Here is a 14,559-nt window from a genome sequence, read left to right as displayed (position 1 = left end):
TGGGTCCCATTTCTTTCTTTTTTGCTTCGGAATGTGCGTCCACACTTTAGTTCCGAAAATTTTGAAGTTGATGTCTTTGGGTGGTTTCCCAAACCACAATTCATACGGCGTTTTTCCCGGGATGCTGCTCGTTCCAGTACGATTGAGGATGAAAGTTGCCGTGTTGACCGCTTCTGCCCAGAGTCTCGACTCCAAGCCTCTTGCATGGATCATGCTTCGCGCTGCCTCCACGATTGTCCGGTTTTCGCGCTCAATTGCCCCGTTTTGTTCCGGCGTGTAGGCAACACTGGTTTCGTGTTTTATTCCGTTCCTGAGCATGAGGGATCTCATCTCTTTATTTGTGAATTCGAGGCCATTGTCAGTTCTTAAAACCTTTATTTTTCTCCCAAGTTGAGTTTCAACGTTTTTTAGAAGGTTTTCGGAAAATGTTTTGATTTCGTCCTTTTGGCTCAGAAAATACACGAATTTATAATGCGAAAAATCGTCTTTGAACAGCAAAAAATACCTGGATCTTCCGATGGACGGATTTTCCATTGGTCCACACAAATCTGCATGAAGCAGCTCACCCGGTTCGTTCGACTGGGATTGACTCTTCGGGAAGGGTTTCCTGTTCATTTTTCCTTGCGCGCAGCCGTCGCAAGACCAATCGCTGACCGGTTTCGTTTTTATGTTCCATTTTTGTAGGACGCTGCGGACGTGCTGAATGTTTTGATGCGCCAATCTTTCGTGCCACGTTTTTAGCGAAGCGTCTTCACTGATGTTGGCTCGCTGCGGAATCAACTCGCTGTCCTCAGTGTCCGGAGCGCACACCCTGAATTTCATTTTGTACAGGTCTTCGAAGCGTTCTCCCACTGCGACTGTAACCTTATCCTTTTTTAGGTTACAAAATTGCTTATCTGAGGTCATTTCCAATCCTTTATCGAGGGCTGTTACGAAGGCGCTGCCTCTGCTTTCTGATCCACCGCTCTGCTGATTTTTGCTCGTTGTGGCTTTTAGGCTGCGACATTGATTTCTCCAGTGCCCAGCTTTTCCGCAGTGGTTGCAGCGGCCCGGTCTCTTTCCTTTTGCTTGGCGTTTGTCGCTTGCCTTCGCTGAAAACGCTGTGTTTCCTTGGCCCTCCGCTGTGCCGAGTCGAAGTTCCTGCATGGTGAGACGTGCAGTAAGATTTGATAGCGTTTGTTCTTGTTGACTTGTCGAGTCCCACGCTGTTGCAAAATGCTGGTAGGAAGGCGGCAAGGTCATTAATATTTTGGCAATGATCATGCTATCCGATACTGGCTCTCCAAGGATTTTCAACCTGCACGCTAAGTCGTTTATCTTTGCAATGTGCATGGATATGTCATCCGACGGATCTTTCCCCAGCGAGTACCAATTTTGTTGCAGGAGGTGCTTCGATGCCTCGCTTTTGTTTTCAAATATCGCATGCAACTTGTCCCACATATCTTTTGCTGATTCGCAATTTATTATGTGAAGCATGCACTGTCGACTTACCGTCTGCACAATTATTTTTTGAGCCGCACTGTCGAGCTTTGTCCATCTTTCTAACCTTTTCTCGAAGGCAGCGGCGGCCTCAGCTGTCGTCTCGGTTGCCGAATGTACCGGCTTTGTCAGATTTCCATCTATTATTTCGATCGCTCCGCTCGCGAGAATGAGAACTCGAATTTCGAATTTCCATAAATTCCAGTTATCGATTCCTGAGAGTTTTTCAATTTTTGTGAGTTCGTTGTCCGGCATGGCTGTTTTGCACTTTGCACGAGGCTGGCTAACCTATAAGGACTACTCGCGATTTCGAACACGCGATCGCGGAAGTTACTTTTCTTATATCTCACAAAATATTGTTCACTTCACTTCCCTGGGCCCATAACCTGTTGTTATTTAAGTTCGTGGCAGGTTTCGCAGGGTTAAATAAAGCGATGCGAGCGGATTACAATATAACGGAAAGAATATCTTTATTTAAAGTGGAAAGGAGAAACTTTAGAAAAGAAAAAAAAAGGAAAAGGGGCGAGAGAGGCGTGTTTTTACAGTATAGCGGCCTGGGCGAGAGAGCCTCCAAACAAGAGAGCGTACGCAGACGCGAGTTCGGGAGACTCTCCCCAGCGCCTCTTTGGGCCATGTCGCTCCAACTAGGAGAGGGATCTCATTTTCCAACAACTTTCGTTATGATCATTCGCTCTGAGATTATTTCTCCCAGTTGGGCTATTTTGGCCCGCATTTCTTCGAGTTTTGCGAGGAAGACTGATATATCATCCCCTTCGCACTTCAACGCGAAAAATTTCTGTTGTTCAAGATGCAGGCTTGTCGCTGATCTCCGCTCGTACACTGACATGAGTTTGTTCCACATCTCTGGAGCTGAATTCGTTGTTATTACATCTACCATGACTTTTTCTTGCAAGTGCGTCACTAGGATTCCTTGTGCTTTACTGTCCTTTGAAATCCAGTCGGCGTATCCTTCCGCGCCTAGCACCGGCTTTGGCACACTGCCCTCGACCAAACCAAATAACCCCATGGCTTGTAATATCACTCTAATCTGGAACTTCCATATACTCCAGTTGCTGCTCCCCTCGAGTTTCACGCCCGTATTTACGTACACTTTCTCCATATCTACCGGACACTGATTCTACCGAACTCTACCGACCGGCGTTTTGCACGCCGTAGCCTAACCTCGCTTTGTAATCCACGTTTATTTTGCCGATCCGCGGTGTCTGGGCCCATAACCTGTTGGGATTATGTTTAACGAGGCTAGGTGTTTTAGAATCAGGTTATATTTGTTTTATTCAACACATTTATATGTCTGTAATACAATATATCTTTTGAGAAACCACGTGTATTAATTTTGTTGCGACCGTGCGCGTTACCCATTCGAAAGAAAAAGGAGAGCGAGTCTTACAGAAAGGTTGTTAGGTACCACCTTACAAAAGTCTCTAGGGACTAGATACAGCGAGAAATCCCTAGTAACTTTAGTACAGCTTTATTGTCTATCTATATTTCAACACGCCCCTACCGTTCCCTGCATCGGCGCCGTCATCGACCTCCATCGGAGTGTCGATCGCACCCCGGTCACCCGAGGACCTCTGCTCTTTCTCCGTGGTGGCTTGCGTGCCGCGAAGTTGCGCCGTACCCGTACCTTGAGAGTTTTGGTCAGCTGCTCCGCTCCTGTTAGAGGCATCGAGAAGCAGGAGGGATATCCTGCCCACCTTCTCTCGCACCTGTTTCAGGGCCGCGGACTGTTTGGCCATCTCCTCATCCCTGACCCTGTCACTGTCCGGAATGAGTCGAAGTTCGGATCCCGTTAGGCGAAGTTCGAATTCCGAAGCACCGGCTGATGTCGCCGTCGTCGGCCCCTCATTGGCCTCCGCCTCGCTCCTCCTAATGGCCGCCTCAAGGTCAAGCGCCATCGTCGCTTGGACAGCTTCCGATCATCGCTCGCCGGCTCTCGCCGCAGGGCCCCTGCTGGCGACCTGTGCGTATAAGCTCGTCGCCCGGTTTGCTGTTTCCATCTGAGGCCTGTCTTGGCCTTCTCGATTTTTCTGGAGTTCCCGTTGGAGCTCGTCCCTTTCCCTACGGGTATCGCGCAACTGAGCCTCTAGGTCTGTGTTGCGCGCCTGCAGGAGAGCGGGGTCACCTGCTGCCTCCGCTTTAACGGTAAGGGTAAGCAGGGCCTCCTTCGCCAAGCCCACCTTCCTCTTCATTTCGCCACTCAGTCTTTTTTTTTTTTTTTGCCGAAGATCTACCACCGAGTTGGAGTTCCTCAGCTCGGGGGCAAGGAACCGCCTTTCGGCATTACGTCCTACACCCGATCCAGTCGGCGTGGTGGGGCACCGTAGCGTGCCCCCCTGAGGAGGCCTGCCCACCGGGGGTAGCCAGCTGGGGACAAACTAAGGCTCAGTTAGGCCCGTCTACTTTTCTCAACCGGGCTTCGGACCGGCTATGGCAGTCGCCCCTGGTCGGGAGCCCCTCCCCGTGGGGACGCGGTGTAGCCCCCTTCCAAGGGATGTTAAGCACTCTCGGTTAATATCTCACTTCTGTATAAGCTAAGGTCCTACTATTTGAAGCACCCTCTTATCTTTAACTCTCTGCGATTTGAGAAAAGAAACCGTCTTACTTCTATGTACAATCAACTAGGAGTAGGTGATGTACAATAGTTGGAATCAATAAATAGGATAAATGGAACAAATAGAATAAATAGAATAAATAAATAGAGTAAATGGATAGTCAGTGTGTAAAATAAGCAAAATAGGTAAATAGGTGTCTTGTAAATTAGTATATAGTTTAAAATAAAAATAGGAGTAAGTCACGATGGTAAAACTTGTCAATAGACTTGGTGCAAAGTATGAATAAATAAATGAATTGAATATGAATAGTCAGAATAAATAGATAGAATAAATAGATCGATAAATAGTCAGTATGTAAAATAGATAGAGTAGGTAAATTGGTGTATAAATCAGTATATAGTTTGAAATAGGAATGGAAGTAAGTGACGATGATAAAACATGTCAATATCTACAATGCATTATATAAGTGAGTAAGTAAGAATCTTTTAAGACTCACAAGATGGTTCTCTTTTGTCAGAAGCCATTATTTCTATCACCCTTATCTTTTGTTGAGATGATCTGGTAGATTATTGCCGCGATCTCCTTCCACCTTTTCTCGCTGGAGAGCAACTCCTCGACGATGTTGTCCGGGCTTAGTGGTTCCCCTGTCCTCTTCTTCCAGGATTGACCTCTCACTGTATTCCATTTTTGGCACCTAAAGATTGTGTGTTCGACGCTGTCTGAGGCCGCAGTACAGTAGCCACATCCTGCCGCTGTTCGTTTCCGGAATCTGTGCAGGTATTCGTTGAACGTCCCGTGTCCAGTAAGCATCTGCATCAGATGGTAACTTATCTTCCCATGCGTCCTGTCCAACCATTTATTCGGGTCCTTTATGAGTATCTTGGTCCAGTTACTGGTGTTTTGGTGGTCCCTCCACCTGGCGCACCACTCTTTTCTCGCCCAGGACGTTGCCTCCTCCGCCTCTCTTCTCATCTCCTCTTTTCTCTGCCTCGGGGTTTGGTTGATTTCCATCTCCCGTCTCGCTCCTCCCTTGGTCCACTGCCGCCTCCATTTCTGCGCCGTTATCTCCAGAGGTTGTATACCTTTTTTTTTTTTTTTTTTGCCGAAGATCTACCGCCAAGTTGGAGTTCCTCAGCTCGGGGGCAAGGAACCGCCTTTCGGCATTACATCTTACACCCGATCCAGTCGACGTGGTGTGGCACCGTAGCGTGCCCCCCTGAGGAGGCCTGCCCATGCGCCCTCATCTCGCCTACCCGGGGGTAGCCAGCTGGGGACAAAGTTAGGTTCAGTTAGGCCCGTCTACTTTTCTCAACCGGGCTTCGGACTGGCTATGGCAGTCGCCCCTGGTCGCGAGCCCCTCCCCGTGGGGACGCGGGGTAGCCCCCTTCCAAGGGATATTAGGCACTCTTGGTTCTTATCTAACTTCTGTGTAGGCGAAGGTCCCACTATTTGAGCACCCTCTTATCTTAACTCTCTGCGGTGTGAATGTGAGAAGATGAATAAATAAATAGAGTAAACGGATAGTAAGTGTGTCAAAAGTAAAATAGATAAATTAGTATATAGTTTAAAATAGACATGGAAGGACGTTACGATGTTTAAAACTTGTCAATAGACAAGGTGTAAATGTAGATAAATAAATAGATAAATAGAGTAAAAGGATAGTCAGTGTGTAAAAAGTAAAATAGGTAAATTAGTATATAGTTTAAAATAGACATGGAAGGACGTTACGATGTTTAAAACTTGTCAATAGACAAGGTGTAAATGTAGATAAATAAATAGATAAATAGAGTAAAAGGATAGTCAGTGTGTAAAAAGTAAAATAGGTAAATTAGTATATAGTTTGAAGTAGACATGGAAGGACGTTACGATGTTTAAAACTTGTCAATAGACAAGGTATAAATGTAGATAAATAAATAGATAAATAGAGTTAAAGGAAAGTCAGTGTGTAAAATTATCAGAATAGGTAAGTAGATGTCTTGTAAAATTATTATATAGTTTAAAATAGAAATAGGAGTAAGTCACGATGGTAAAACTTGTCAATAGACGTGGTGTAAGTGTGAATGAATAAATAAGTAAATAGAGTAAATGGATGGTCAGTGTGTAAAGTAAGAAGGATAGGTAAATTAGTATATAGTTTAAAATAGACATAGAAGTACGTTACGGTGTTAAAACTTGTCAATAGACATGGTGTAAATATGAATGAAGAAATAAATAAATAAATAAATCATCGGTTATTTGATATTTAGTCATGTGTATGTATACTAGGTTGGGGGATTCAGTACCCCATGTCCCTATCATACCTTTCTTTCGATGTCATGATCTCATGGATCACCGCGCTAATCTCTTCCCATCTTGCTTTGTTCTTCAGCATTTCGGGGATCAGGTTGTCCGGGCTCATCTGTACTCCTAAGTTTCCCCGCCATCTGTGGTCCCTGGAGGGGGCCCACTTTGGGCACCAGAAGATGGTGTGTTCCGCGTCGTCGTTGTGTGCAGTGCAGAAGGAGCATTTTGCCTCCCGGCGGCGATGGAAGCGATGTAGGTAACTGTTGAAGGCCCCATGTCCAGTTAGGGCCTGGGTTAGGTGGTAGCTGCCTTCCCCATGTTTTCTCGTCAGCCAGGGCTCTATGTCCTTTATTAAGCGCCTGGTCCACTGACCAGTGGTCGTGTCGCTTCTCCACGCCTCCTTCCACTGTTCCAGTGCCCACTTCGCCGCTTGCCTTCCTTCTTGTTTGTGTATGGCTTTCCGCTCCGCCCTTGTTAGATTTTTGCTGGTGTCCTGCGCCCAGATCCTCTCCTCTTGTTGCCATTGCCTGTATCTTTGCTGGGCTGTCAGCTCCATAGGTTGAATTCCCGCAACGACCGCCAGTGCTGCATTTGACACTGTCCTGTAGGCCGAGGTCACTCTCTTTGCGCCCGCCCTGTGGATATCTCTAAGTTTCTTCGCTCTGGCCTCTATATTCATGTTTTTGCCCCATATTTGGGCACCGTATAGGGCGATTGATTCCCCTACTCGGGCCAAGAGTCTTCTCCTGGTTTGCCTAGGGCCGCCTGTGTTGGGCATGATTCTCCCTACCTCGTTCGTCACACCGATAGCCTTTTTCGTGGTTTTCTCGAGGTGTGTTGCGAAACTCAGTTTATGGTCAAGGTATATTCCTAGGTATCGGAGTACCTTCCCAATAGGTATATTGAGACCTCTGATTTGTACACTTTTCGGTATTTGTGTTCTTCGTCTTGTGAAAAAGACAATTTCGGTTTTTTGCACCGCAATCTCGAGTCCGAGTGCCTCTATCCGCTCAATCACCTCTTCCGCTGCCCTTGCTGCCTTGTCCGCGGTTTCTTCGGCTGATTTCCCTTCCAAAAGGATGAGCGTGTCATCCGCGTAACACGTCAGCGACATGTCCGGCGTCCTATAAGTGTTCGTCAGCACTTCGTTATACGCTAGGTTCCAAAGTGTTGGTCCTAGGATGGATCCCTGTGCAACCCCCCTGATTAGCTCAGCGGTTCTATTTTCCCCCCCGGCGTTAACGTTAACCAGTCTGTCTCTGAGGTACGAGCGTATAAGCCTCGTTATGTGTTCCGGGAGGTCTGCCTGTCTAGCTGTTCTTATTATTTCTGGCCATGGGACTGTGCCGAAGGCATTCTTAATGTCTATGCATATCCCTGCCACCCATCTCTTACGCCCAAGTCCATGCCTTATCCTGTCTATCACTTGTTGGATGGCGTTTATAGTAGAGAGGCCTTCTCTAAAGCCGTATTGGTGCCTGCTGATGTATTGTGTGGACCTCAGGTGGTCTTTTATTCTAGTGTCTATCATCCTCTCCAACGTTTTCCCCAATACACTAATCAGACTTATCGGGCGGTATTTCTTAGGTTGACCCGTCGTCGGTGCAGTATTTCCCTTGGGTATAAGGACCAAGTCGGCAGTCTTCCAGATGTCCGGGACGCAGCCGAGGTCAAAGCATCTGATCAGTACCTCCCGGAGTGGGAGGGGGTTATGCCTGTATATTTGTTTTACGATTTCGGGATGGATGCCGTCTGGACCGGGTGCCTTTCCCGCCTTGATCCGTCTTACGGCTAGGTCCACCTCTTCTTGCGTCGCTGCACTGTGCCCGACTTCGGATCCGTGTGCCTGCTTTATCTCCCCATCGTCCTCAGTGCTTAGCGTTGGGCCATCTGGGAAGAGTTCCGAGACTACCTTCATGGCCTCCTCAATGTTTGTAGGTGGCCCGTTTAGGTTGTTTATCTTTCTTCTTATAATCTTGTATGGCTTGCCCCATACGTCCTCATCAACTGTGGCCAGTAATTCATCCCAAGCTTAAATTTACCCTTGCTTTGTTTAATTCGCTTGCGGAGGTGCCGCCTCTTCTCCCTCAGTTCATCTTCCTTGATTTCAAGGATGGGGTCCGAAGCCTTCCTCTTCCTTCGCTCACGCTGCAGCTCCCTGCGCATGCGCATACAGCCTCTCCTCTCCTTCGCGATGTCATCGTTCCACCAGAAGGCGGCTCTTCTTCTTCCTTCTTTTGGGACCTTTGGCATCGCCGCGTCGCATATGTCCTGTATTTTCGCCTTCAAGGCCTGAGCTAGTTCGTTCGGGCTTCCGTTGCCCGGTCTGTCCATGATCTTTAAAAGCTTCTCAAGTTTGGAGCGGTTCAGTTTTTTCAAGCTCCAGTTCGTCCTGGTGTTAATTTGTCGCTCTTTCTGTTTTGCTTTCATGGCGCTGCTCGTAGTCGCTTCGATTGTGTAAGCGATGGCCCTGTGGTCGCTCAGGGTCTCATCCTCCAACACTCTCCAGCTGTGCGCCCTGGCTGCTATTTCTGGTGATGCCAGCGTGATGTCCAGAACTGCCATTGAGCCCCTGCGCTCGAAGGTTGGTACACCGTGTTCGTTGAGACATAGCAGGTCGTAGCTGCTTATCATTTCCTCGATCCTGCTTCCCCTCCGTTCCGTCCTGTCCGTCCAGAGTCGCGACTTAGCGTTCAGGTCCCCCGCTAGTATGAGTCCTGTCGTCTTATTCTCCTTTAGTGCCGGTTTCCGCACGGTCTCGAACATCTTCTCTAGGTCGGAGACCTGTTTATTAAAGTCTTGCCACTTGTCAATGGGCGGGAGGTAGCAGCTGATGACTATGATGTTTTCCACTTCCACGGCTACGAACGTCTTGCCCGTGGCTAGCTTCCGCACTTTCAGATCTCTGCGTGTTGTAATAATGCTGGCCTTACCGTCATTGCTGGAGTACCAGTTCCCAAAACCCCGGCCTGTCCTGGAGGGCTCACTAACAATGACCACGTCTACATTCATTGTTCCCACCATTTGTCTGAGTAAATCCGAGGCTGTTCTCGAGTTATTAAGATTAATTTGGATGAAGTTGAGGTTGGTATTACTGTTGTTCCTCTTCATTGTGGGCATTAAGGTCTGTGTCCGCGCCTGGTAGGGTTAATTCGATTCTCGTACTACATCCCACTGGGGCAGCGGCCTGTTCCCCGGTGACGTCCATCTGTGTGTCTATGTTCACGTCCATGTCCGGGTGTCTTTCCGCTGGTATTCCATTAACTCTGTTTCTGGATTGTGGTGGTATTTGTGGGTTTTTGTGTCTTCCCTGTCCCCCGGGACCCCGGCACACTTCTTCCTTATGTCCTTGTCTATTGCATTTTTTGCAACGCGTGCCTTGTATACCCGTTATGATTCTGGCCGTGGTCCAACCTATCTTTATTATTCCCATGCTCCTCAGAGATTGCCAGGTGCGCCGACTGGTTCTGACTATAGCCGCTCTCTCCATCCAGGGGTACGTGAAAATTTTCAATATCTCCGTCTGATCTCTGTCCTCAGACTCTGTGGGTACCGCACTGGCGAGGGCGGCTAGAATTTCCTGCTCTTGTACCAGTACGTCCAGACCCCGGATCTTAAACGTCTCCCTGTCGCCTAGTAAACTGACGTCCACACCCTCCCCCAACTTTTCTGTAGCCAGTTCTGCCATCTCCCTGGCTATTTTCATTTCTTCAAAGATCATTAAGAGAGACCCATCCCTGCTTTTCCTTATGCCCCTCAATCCCCCGCCTACCGGTGGTGGGATACTCGCCTTAATCCGGGCCAGGGTTCTCTCGTATTCTTCCCCCTTTACCTTAATCCTAAGTGCGACCCCTCTCGTGTTGTTGCTGCGCCGCGTTTGTTGTGTCCCAGGTTCTCCCCGTCGATCGGGGGCGGGCCCGGCGTCTTGTCGATTTGTCTTCCCCGCTCCTCTGGTCGCCCCATTAGAGGTGGTTGCCGTTGGGGTACGCGGTGCTCGATATCTTGCCAGGTCGCTCGACTTGGCCGCCTGTGCGTAGCTGATTACCCTTGGGCGAGATAGGCCCTCGGTTCTCGGTGTGTTGGTAGAAGTAGAAGTAGGTCCATCCTCCCAACTTGTCGTTTGCACCCCGATGGACCTGAAGGTGCGTGTGCCTCTCAGCACTCTTTCCGTCGCGCTTATTACCGGCTGCGTCGCCCTGCTCATCGTCTGTCCCTTCGCTGCGGTTTGGTTTGGGTGGGTGGCAGCCTTGGGAGCTCCGTTTCCCTCTCCTCCCTTATTCACGATCTCCATCTGTTGCGTTTCACACTCCTTCTCCACGTGACCCGGCTTCTTACATCTGAAGCAAACCTTCGTTGCTTCCCTGCATTCCCCTGCTACGTGGCCGACCGTCCCGCATTTGTAGCATCTACTGTCCTGGACATATTCCCTAGCCCGGGCTTGCGTCCAGCCGATCTTCAAATGTCTCTGTCGAAGAAGGGCATCGACCACCTTACCGGGGGCCCCGATGCACACCGTGAGAGTGCCCCGTAGTGTGTTCTTGACGAAGATCACCTCCGCCTGTCCACCTGTGGCCCGGTTTACTGCCTCAGTGATTTCTTCGGTCGTTGCTGTGGCTTCCACATTCTGTATAATGGTCCTCTTCCTCCTGTCTCCCATGACCTCAGCCGTGAGCCCTTCGCCCTGGAGTCTGCTTACCAGTTGCGTTGCGTCCGCGTGTCCAAACACCATCGCCAGGGCGTCCTCTTTTCCTCTCGCCCGTCTGATCCCATACACCTTGATGTCGTCGGTCTGAATTTTGTTCTTGAGTTCCGTGGTGAGTTCAGGGTAGGTCCTGCCCTCAGCCCGGATCATCACCGTTCTTCTTTCGCTTAATGTGTTTTTTTTCCCCGTGGCTCCTCCTCGTTCGGTTTGGGTCCTATCGGGGTGGGCGTTGTCGTCCGTTTATCCGATCTCCCGGCGGAAGTTGTTGCTCCCTGGCTGGGTGTACTGTTCATGTGGGGTGCCTCCGCTTCCTGTATCTCCCTTTCCAGCGTGGGGGACGGGAGGTGTGACCCTCTTGCGTTCTCGTCTGTGTCTCGTGTCTTTTTGTATGCTCGGCCCACCGGGTTCTCCCTCGCATCCTCACAGCTGCCGTCGCTTTCTAAGTTCTTTTTTCGCTTTGGTCGCCTGCTCTCTGGAGCCGTCCAGGAAGTTCTCTTCTCCTGTATTTCCTCGTCGGTCAGATTCAGCGGCGCGTTCTCGCTCCATCTGTTGATGGTCCATTGACCGTGGTCCCTGAGTTGCTCCATCTCGTTGATGATCGCTCCACTGAAGCGCCTGGATCCCGAGACCGTGAACATAACTGTCCCAATCCTGCTCGGCCAGCTCATTATCAGCATCTGGACCCTCTCGACCTCTTCCTGCGTTTCTGGGCAATTGATCGCATCCATGAGTTCTCTATTCAGTCTGGCGGACAGGTTGTCGGCCTCTGCCCGCGCCTCCCTCTTGAGGTTCACGCTTCGCCCGTAAGATTTGCGAATTTTTTCCCCTATGTCCAGCAGAATCTCTATGACCGCGTTGGCCCTTCTAATTGCATTTTTCAGGCTCAACGATTCTTCCATAGACGGTTCTTCCTCTTCCTGGTGTCTGATTGGCGTGCTATACTCTGGACTTAGGATGGTGACGTTGTCCAAGGTGTAGTACCTATCCGGGCTTTGCTGTGGGGTGATACCACTGAGCCTCCGGTTGTTAATGTATGTCCGTGTGGTCTTGCAGTCATATGATGACGACGGGGTGTGGCCTGCTCGCTTACCATCGTTCCCCGCCGGCACTAGGGCTCCGATCCCTTGCACCGTAAGTGTTGCTCTTAACTCCTCTTCCGTCATGGGTTTTTATTCAGGGTCCCTCCCTTAGGTCGCCGTTAGTCACCCTCCACTCCCTGTGAACCTTACCGGCAAGGTAGGACCTGCTGGGGCCCGAAGGCCCCGCCGGCATCGCTCCAGCAGTCCATCGCGAAGAGCATCAAGCCCCCCACACCACGACAAGGTGGCGACCCTGTGGGGGGAGAGGTTGTATACCTGCGATTACGGTAGGAGCCTCATTGGGTGCCGTTCGGTACGCCGACGCAACCCTCAGTGCGCATGCCCTTTGAACTACCCTGAGCTTCCTGGATCGCGTCTCCTTTCTGGCCTCGTCGCCCCAGATTTGAGCACCGTACATTACGATGGATTCGCCGACGCGTGCGAGTAGCTTCCATCTCGCCTGTTTCGGTCCCCCGATATTGGGCATAAGCCTCCCGATACTATCCATTACTCTTATGGCCTTGGCCGACGCCATGTCCAGGTGCTCCGAGTAGTTCAGTTTCCTGTCTAGAATAATGCCTAGGTATTTCATACTTCTGGTAGCATGGATCTCCTTTCCTCTGATTTGTACCGTATCTGGTGGTGGAGCTCTTTTCTTCGTAAAGAAGACCACCTCTGTTTTTTCTACCGCGATCTGAAGGCCTAGCGTTTCGATCTGTTCTATGACCTCCGCGGCTGCACGGGACACCCTCTCTGCGGTCTCCTTCCCTGTCCGTCCCTCCACCAGGATCAAGGTATCGTCCGCGTAACAGGTAATCTCCATGTCCGTGTTATATGTTTTTGATAGTACTTTATTATATGCTAGATTCCAGAGGGTTGGCCCCAGTATCGAGCCTTGGGGGATGCCTCTTGTCAGTTGCGCCTTGATGCTCTTCCCCCCTGCCCTAATCTGGATGTGCCTATCGTGTAGGTATGATCTGAGGATCCCTGTTGGGTCTTCCGGAAGCTCGGCCGTTGCCGCTGCCTCCATTATCTCCGGCCAGGGGATGGACCTAAACGCATTTCTTATTTCGATGCATACCCCAGCCACCCAGCCTATCCTCTTGGTTTTCTGTTTAATAGCCGTCGTCACCCGGTCCACTGCGTCGATCGTTGAGAGGCCTTCGCGGAAGCCGTATTGACTTTTGCTGAGGAAGCCACTATTTTTTAGGTGACCTTTTATTCTATCATCCACAACTCTCTCCAGCGTTTTGCCCAGGACACTCAGGAGGCTGATCGGACTGTATCCCTGTTTTTTCTTTTCTTCTTCTTCGCCGCCGGTTTTGCTCGGGCCCTTCGGTATCAGGATCAGCTCTGCTTCTTTCCAGATCTTCGGGAAGTATCTCCGTTCGAGGCACCTGCTTATCGTTTCGCCAAAGGGGGCCGGGTTCACCCTGTAAATTTTTTTCACTACTTCGGGGTAGATGCCATCGGGTCCCGGCGCCTTACCCGTCTTGATTCTCCTCACTGCCCTGTCTATTTCGGCGTAGCCTAAAGGTCCACCGTCGGCTGTGTCTGCCTCTCGCTGGTCTTCGTATCGTCCTTCGTCCTCGCCGCTCGGCGCCAAAGTCGGTCCCGCTGGGAACAGCGTGGCGTACACCTCCATCGCTTCCTCCATATTCGAAGGTCCCGCACTGGCATTACTTAGTTTCCCTGTAACGATTTTATATGGCTTCCCCCATACGTCGTCGTCGATGGTCCGTATGAGGTCATCCCAGACTCTGCCTTTGCTTGCTCTTATGAGCTTGCGAAGTGCTCGTCTCTCCCCCCGGAGCTTGTCCTCCTGGTCTTCGGGGACCTGCTCCCCCATACGTGCCCTTCTCTTTCGTTCCCTTTGCAGAAACCTTCTTGTTTTTACGCATCTTTGCCTGCCTGCCGCGATCTCCTCGTTCCACCAATAGACGGTCTTCCTTCCGCCGCCGTGACGCTGCCTTGGCATGACCCTATCACATAATTCTTGTATGGATCTTGTAAGCTCCCCCGCCATATCCTCGGGGTCCCCCTTGCTTGGTGTTTTCACCTCGCTCGCACACCGCTTCAGCTTAGCCTCATTGAGCTTCTTGAGGATCCATTTACGGGTGCCATCCTTCTGTGTTGGTGGCCTTTGTCCTGTCGCTTCCTCCTTGCCTTGGAGTCGGAAGCATATTGCCCTGTGATCACTAAGGGTTTCTACTTCTAGGACTGTCCAACCTGATATTCGGCTAGCTACGTCCGGTGTTGCTATGGTGACGTCTAACACCGCGGACCGTCCCCGTCGCTCGAAGGTATGCTCTCCGTTCAGGTTCAAACACACCATGTCCAGAGCATCTATCAGTTCTTCGATCCTCGTCCCTCGCCGGTCGGTCCTGTCAGTCCATATCCTTGATTTGGAATTCAGGTCTCCAGCCAGGATGACCCCACGCCT

General features: G+C 50.2%; 1 protein-coding gene across 5 annotated transcripts in view; it reads left to right on the top strand.

Annotated features, from left to right (window-relative positions):
• The window catches only part of TFAM (mitochondrial transcription factor A), a 126,516-nt gene that overhangs the window by 40,493 nt on the left and 71,464 nt on the right, over positions 1-14,559 (top strand). The window contains exons 2-3 of one of the 5 annotated variants that reach the window (XM_069133919.1): positions 6,421-6,587; positions 12,215-12,274. The exons of the other annotated variants lie outside the window; for them this stretch is intronic. Of the exons in view, the coding sequence (XP_068990020.1) occupies positions 6,421-6,587; positions 12,215-12,259 (212 nt within the window). The 3' untranslated portion in view covers positions 12,260-12,274. Of the gene's footprint in view, positions 1-6,420; positions 6,588-12,214; positions 12,275-14,559 lie in introns of those variants that run through there. 5 annotated transcript variants of the gene reach the window in all.

Source organism: Neodiprion pinetum, chromosome 2 (assembly GCF_021155775.2).
Source record: "Neodiprion pinetum isolate iyNeoPine1 chromosome 2, iyNeoPine1.2, whole genome shotgun sequence".
Classification (NCBI taxonomy): Eukaryota; Metazoa; Arthropoda; class Insecta; order Hymenoptera; family Diprionidae; genus Neodiprion; species Neodiprion pinetum.
This window is presented reverse-complemented; position numbering and strand designations above follow the sequence as displayed.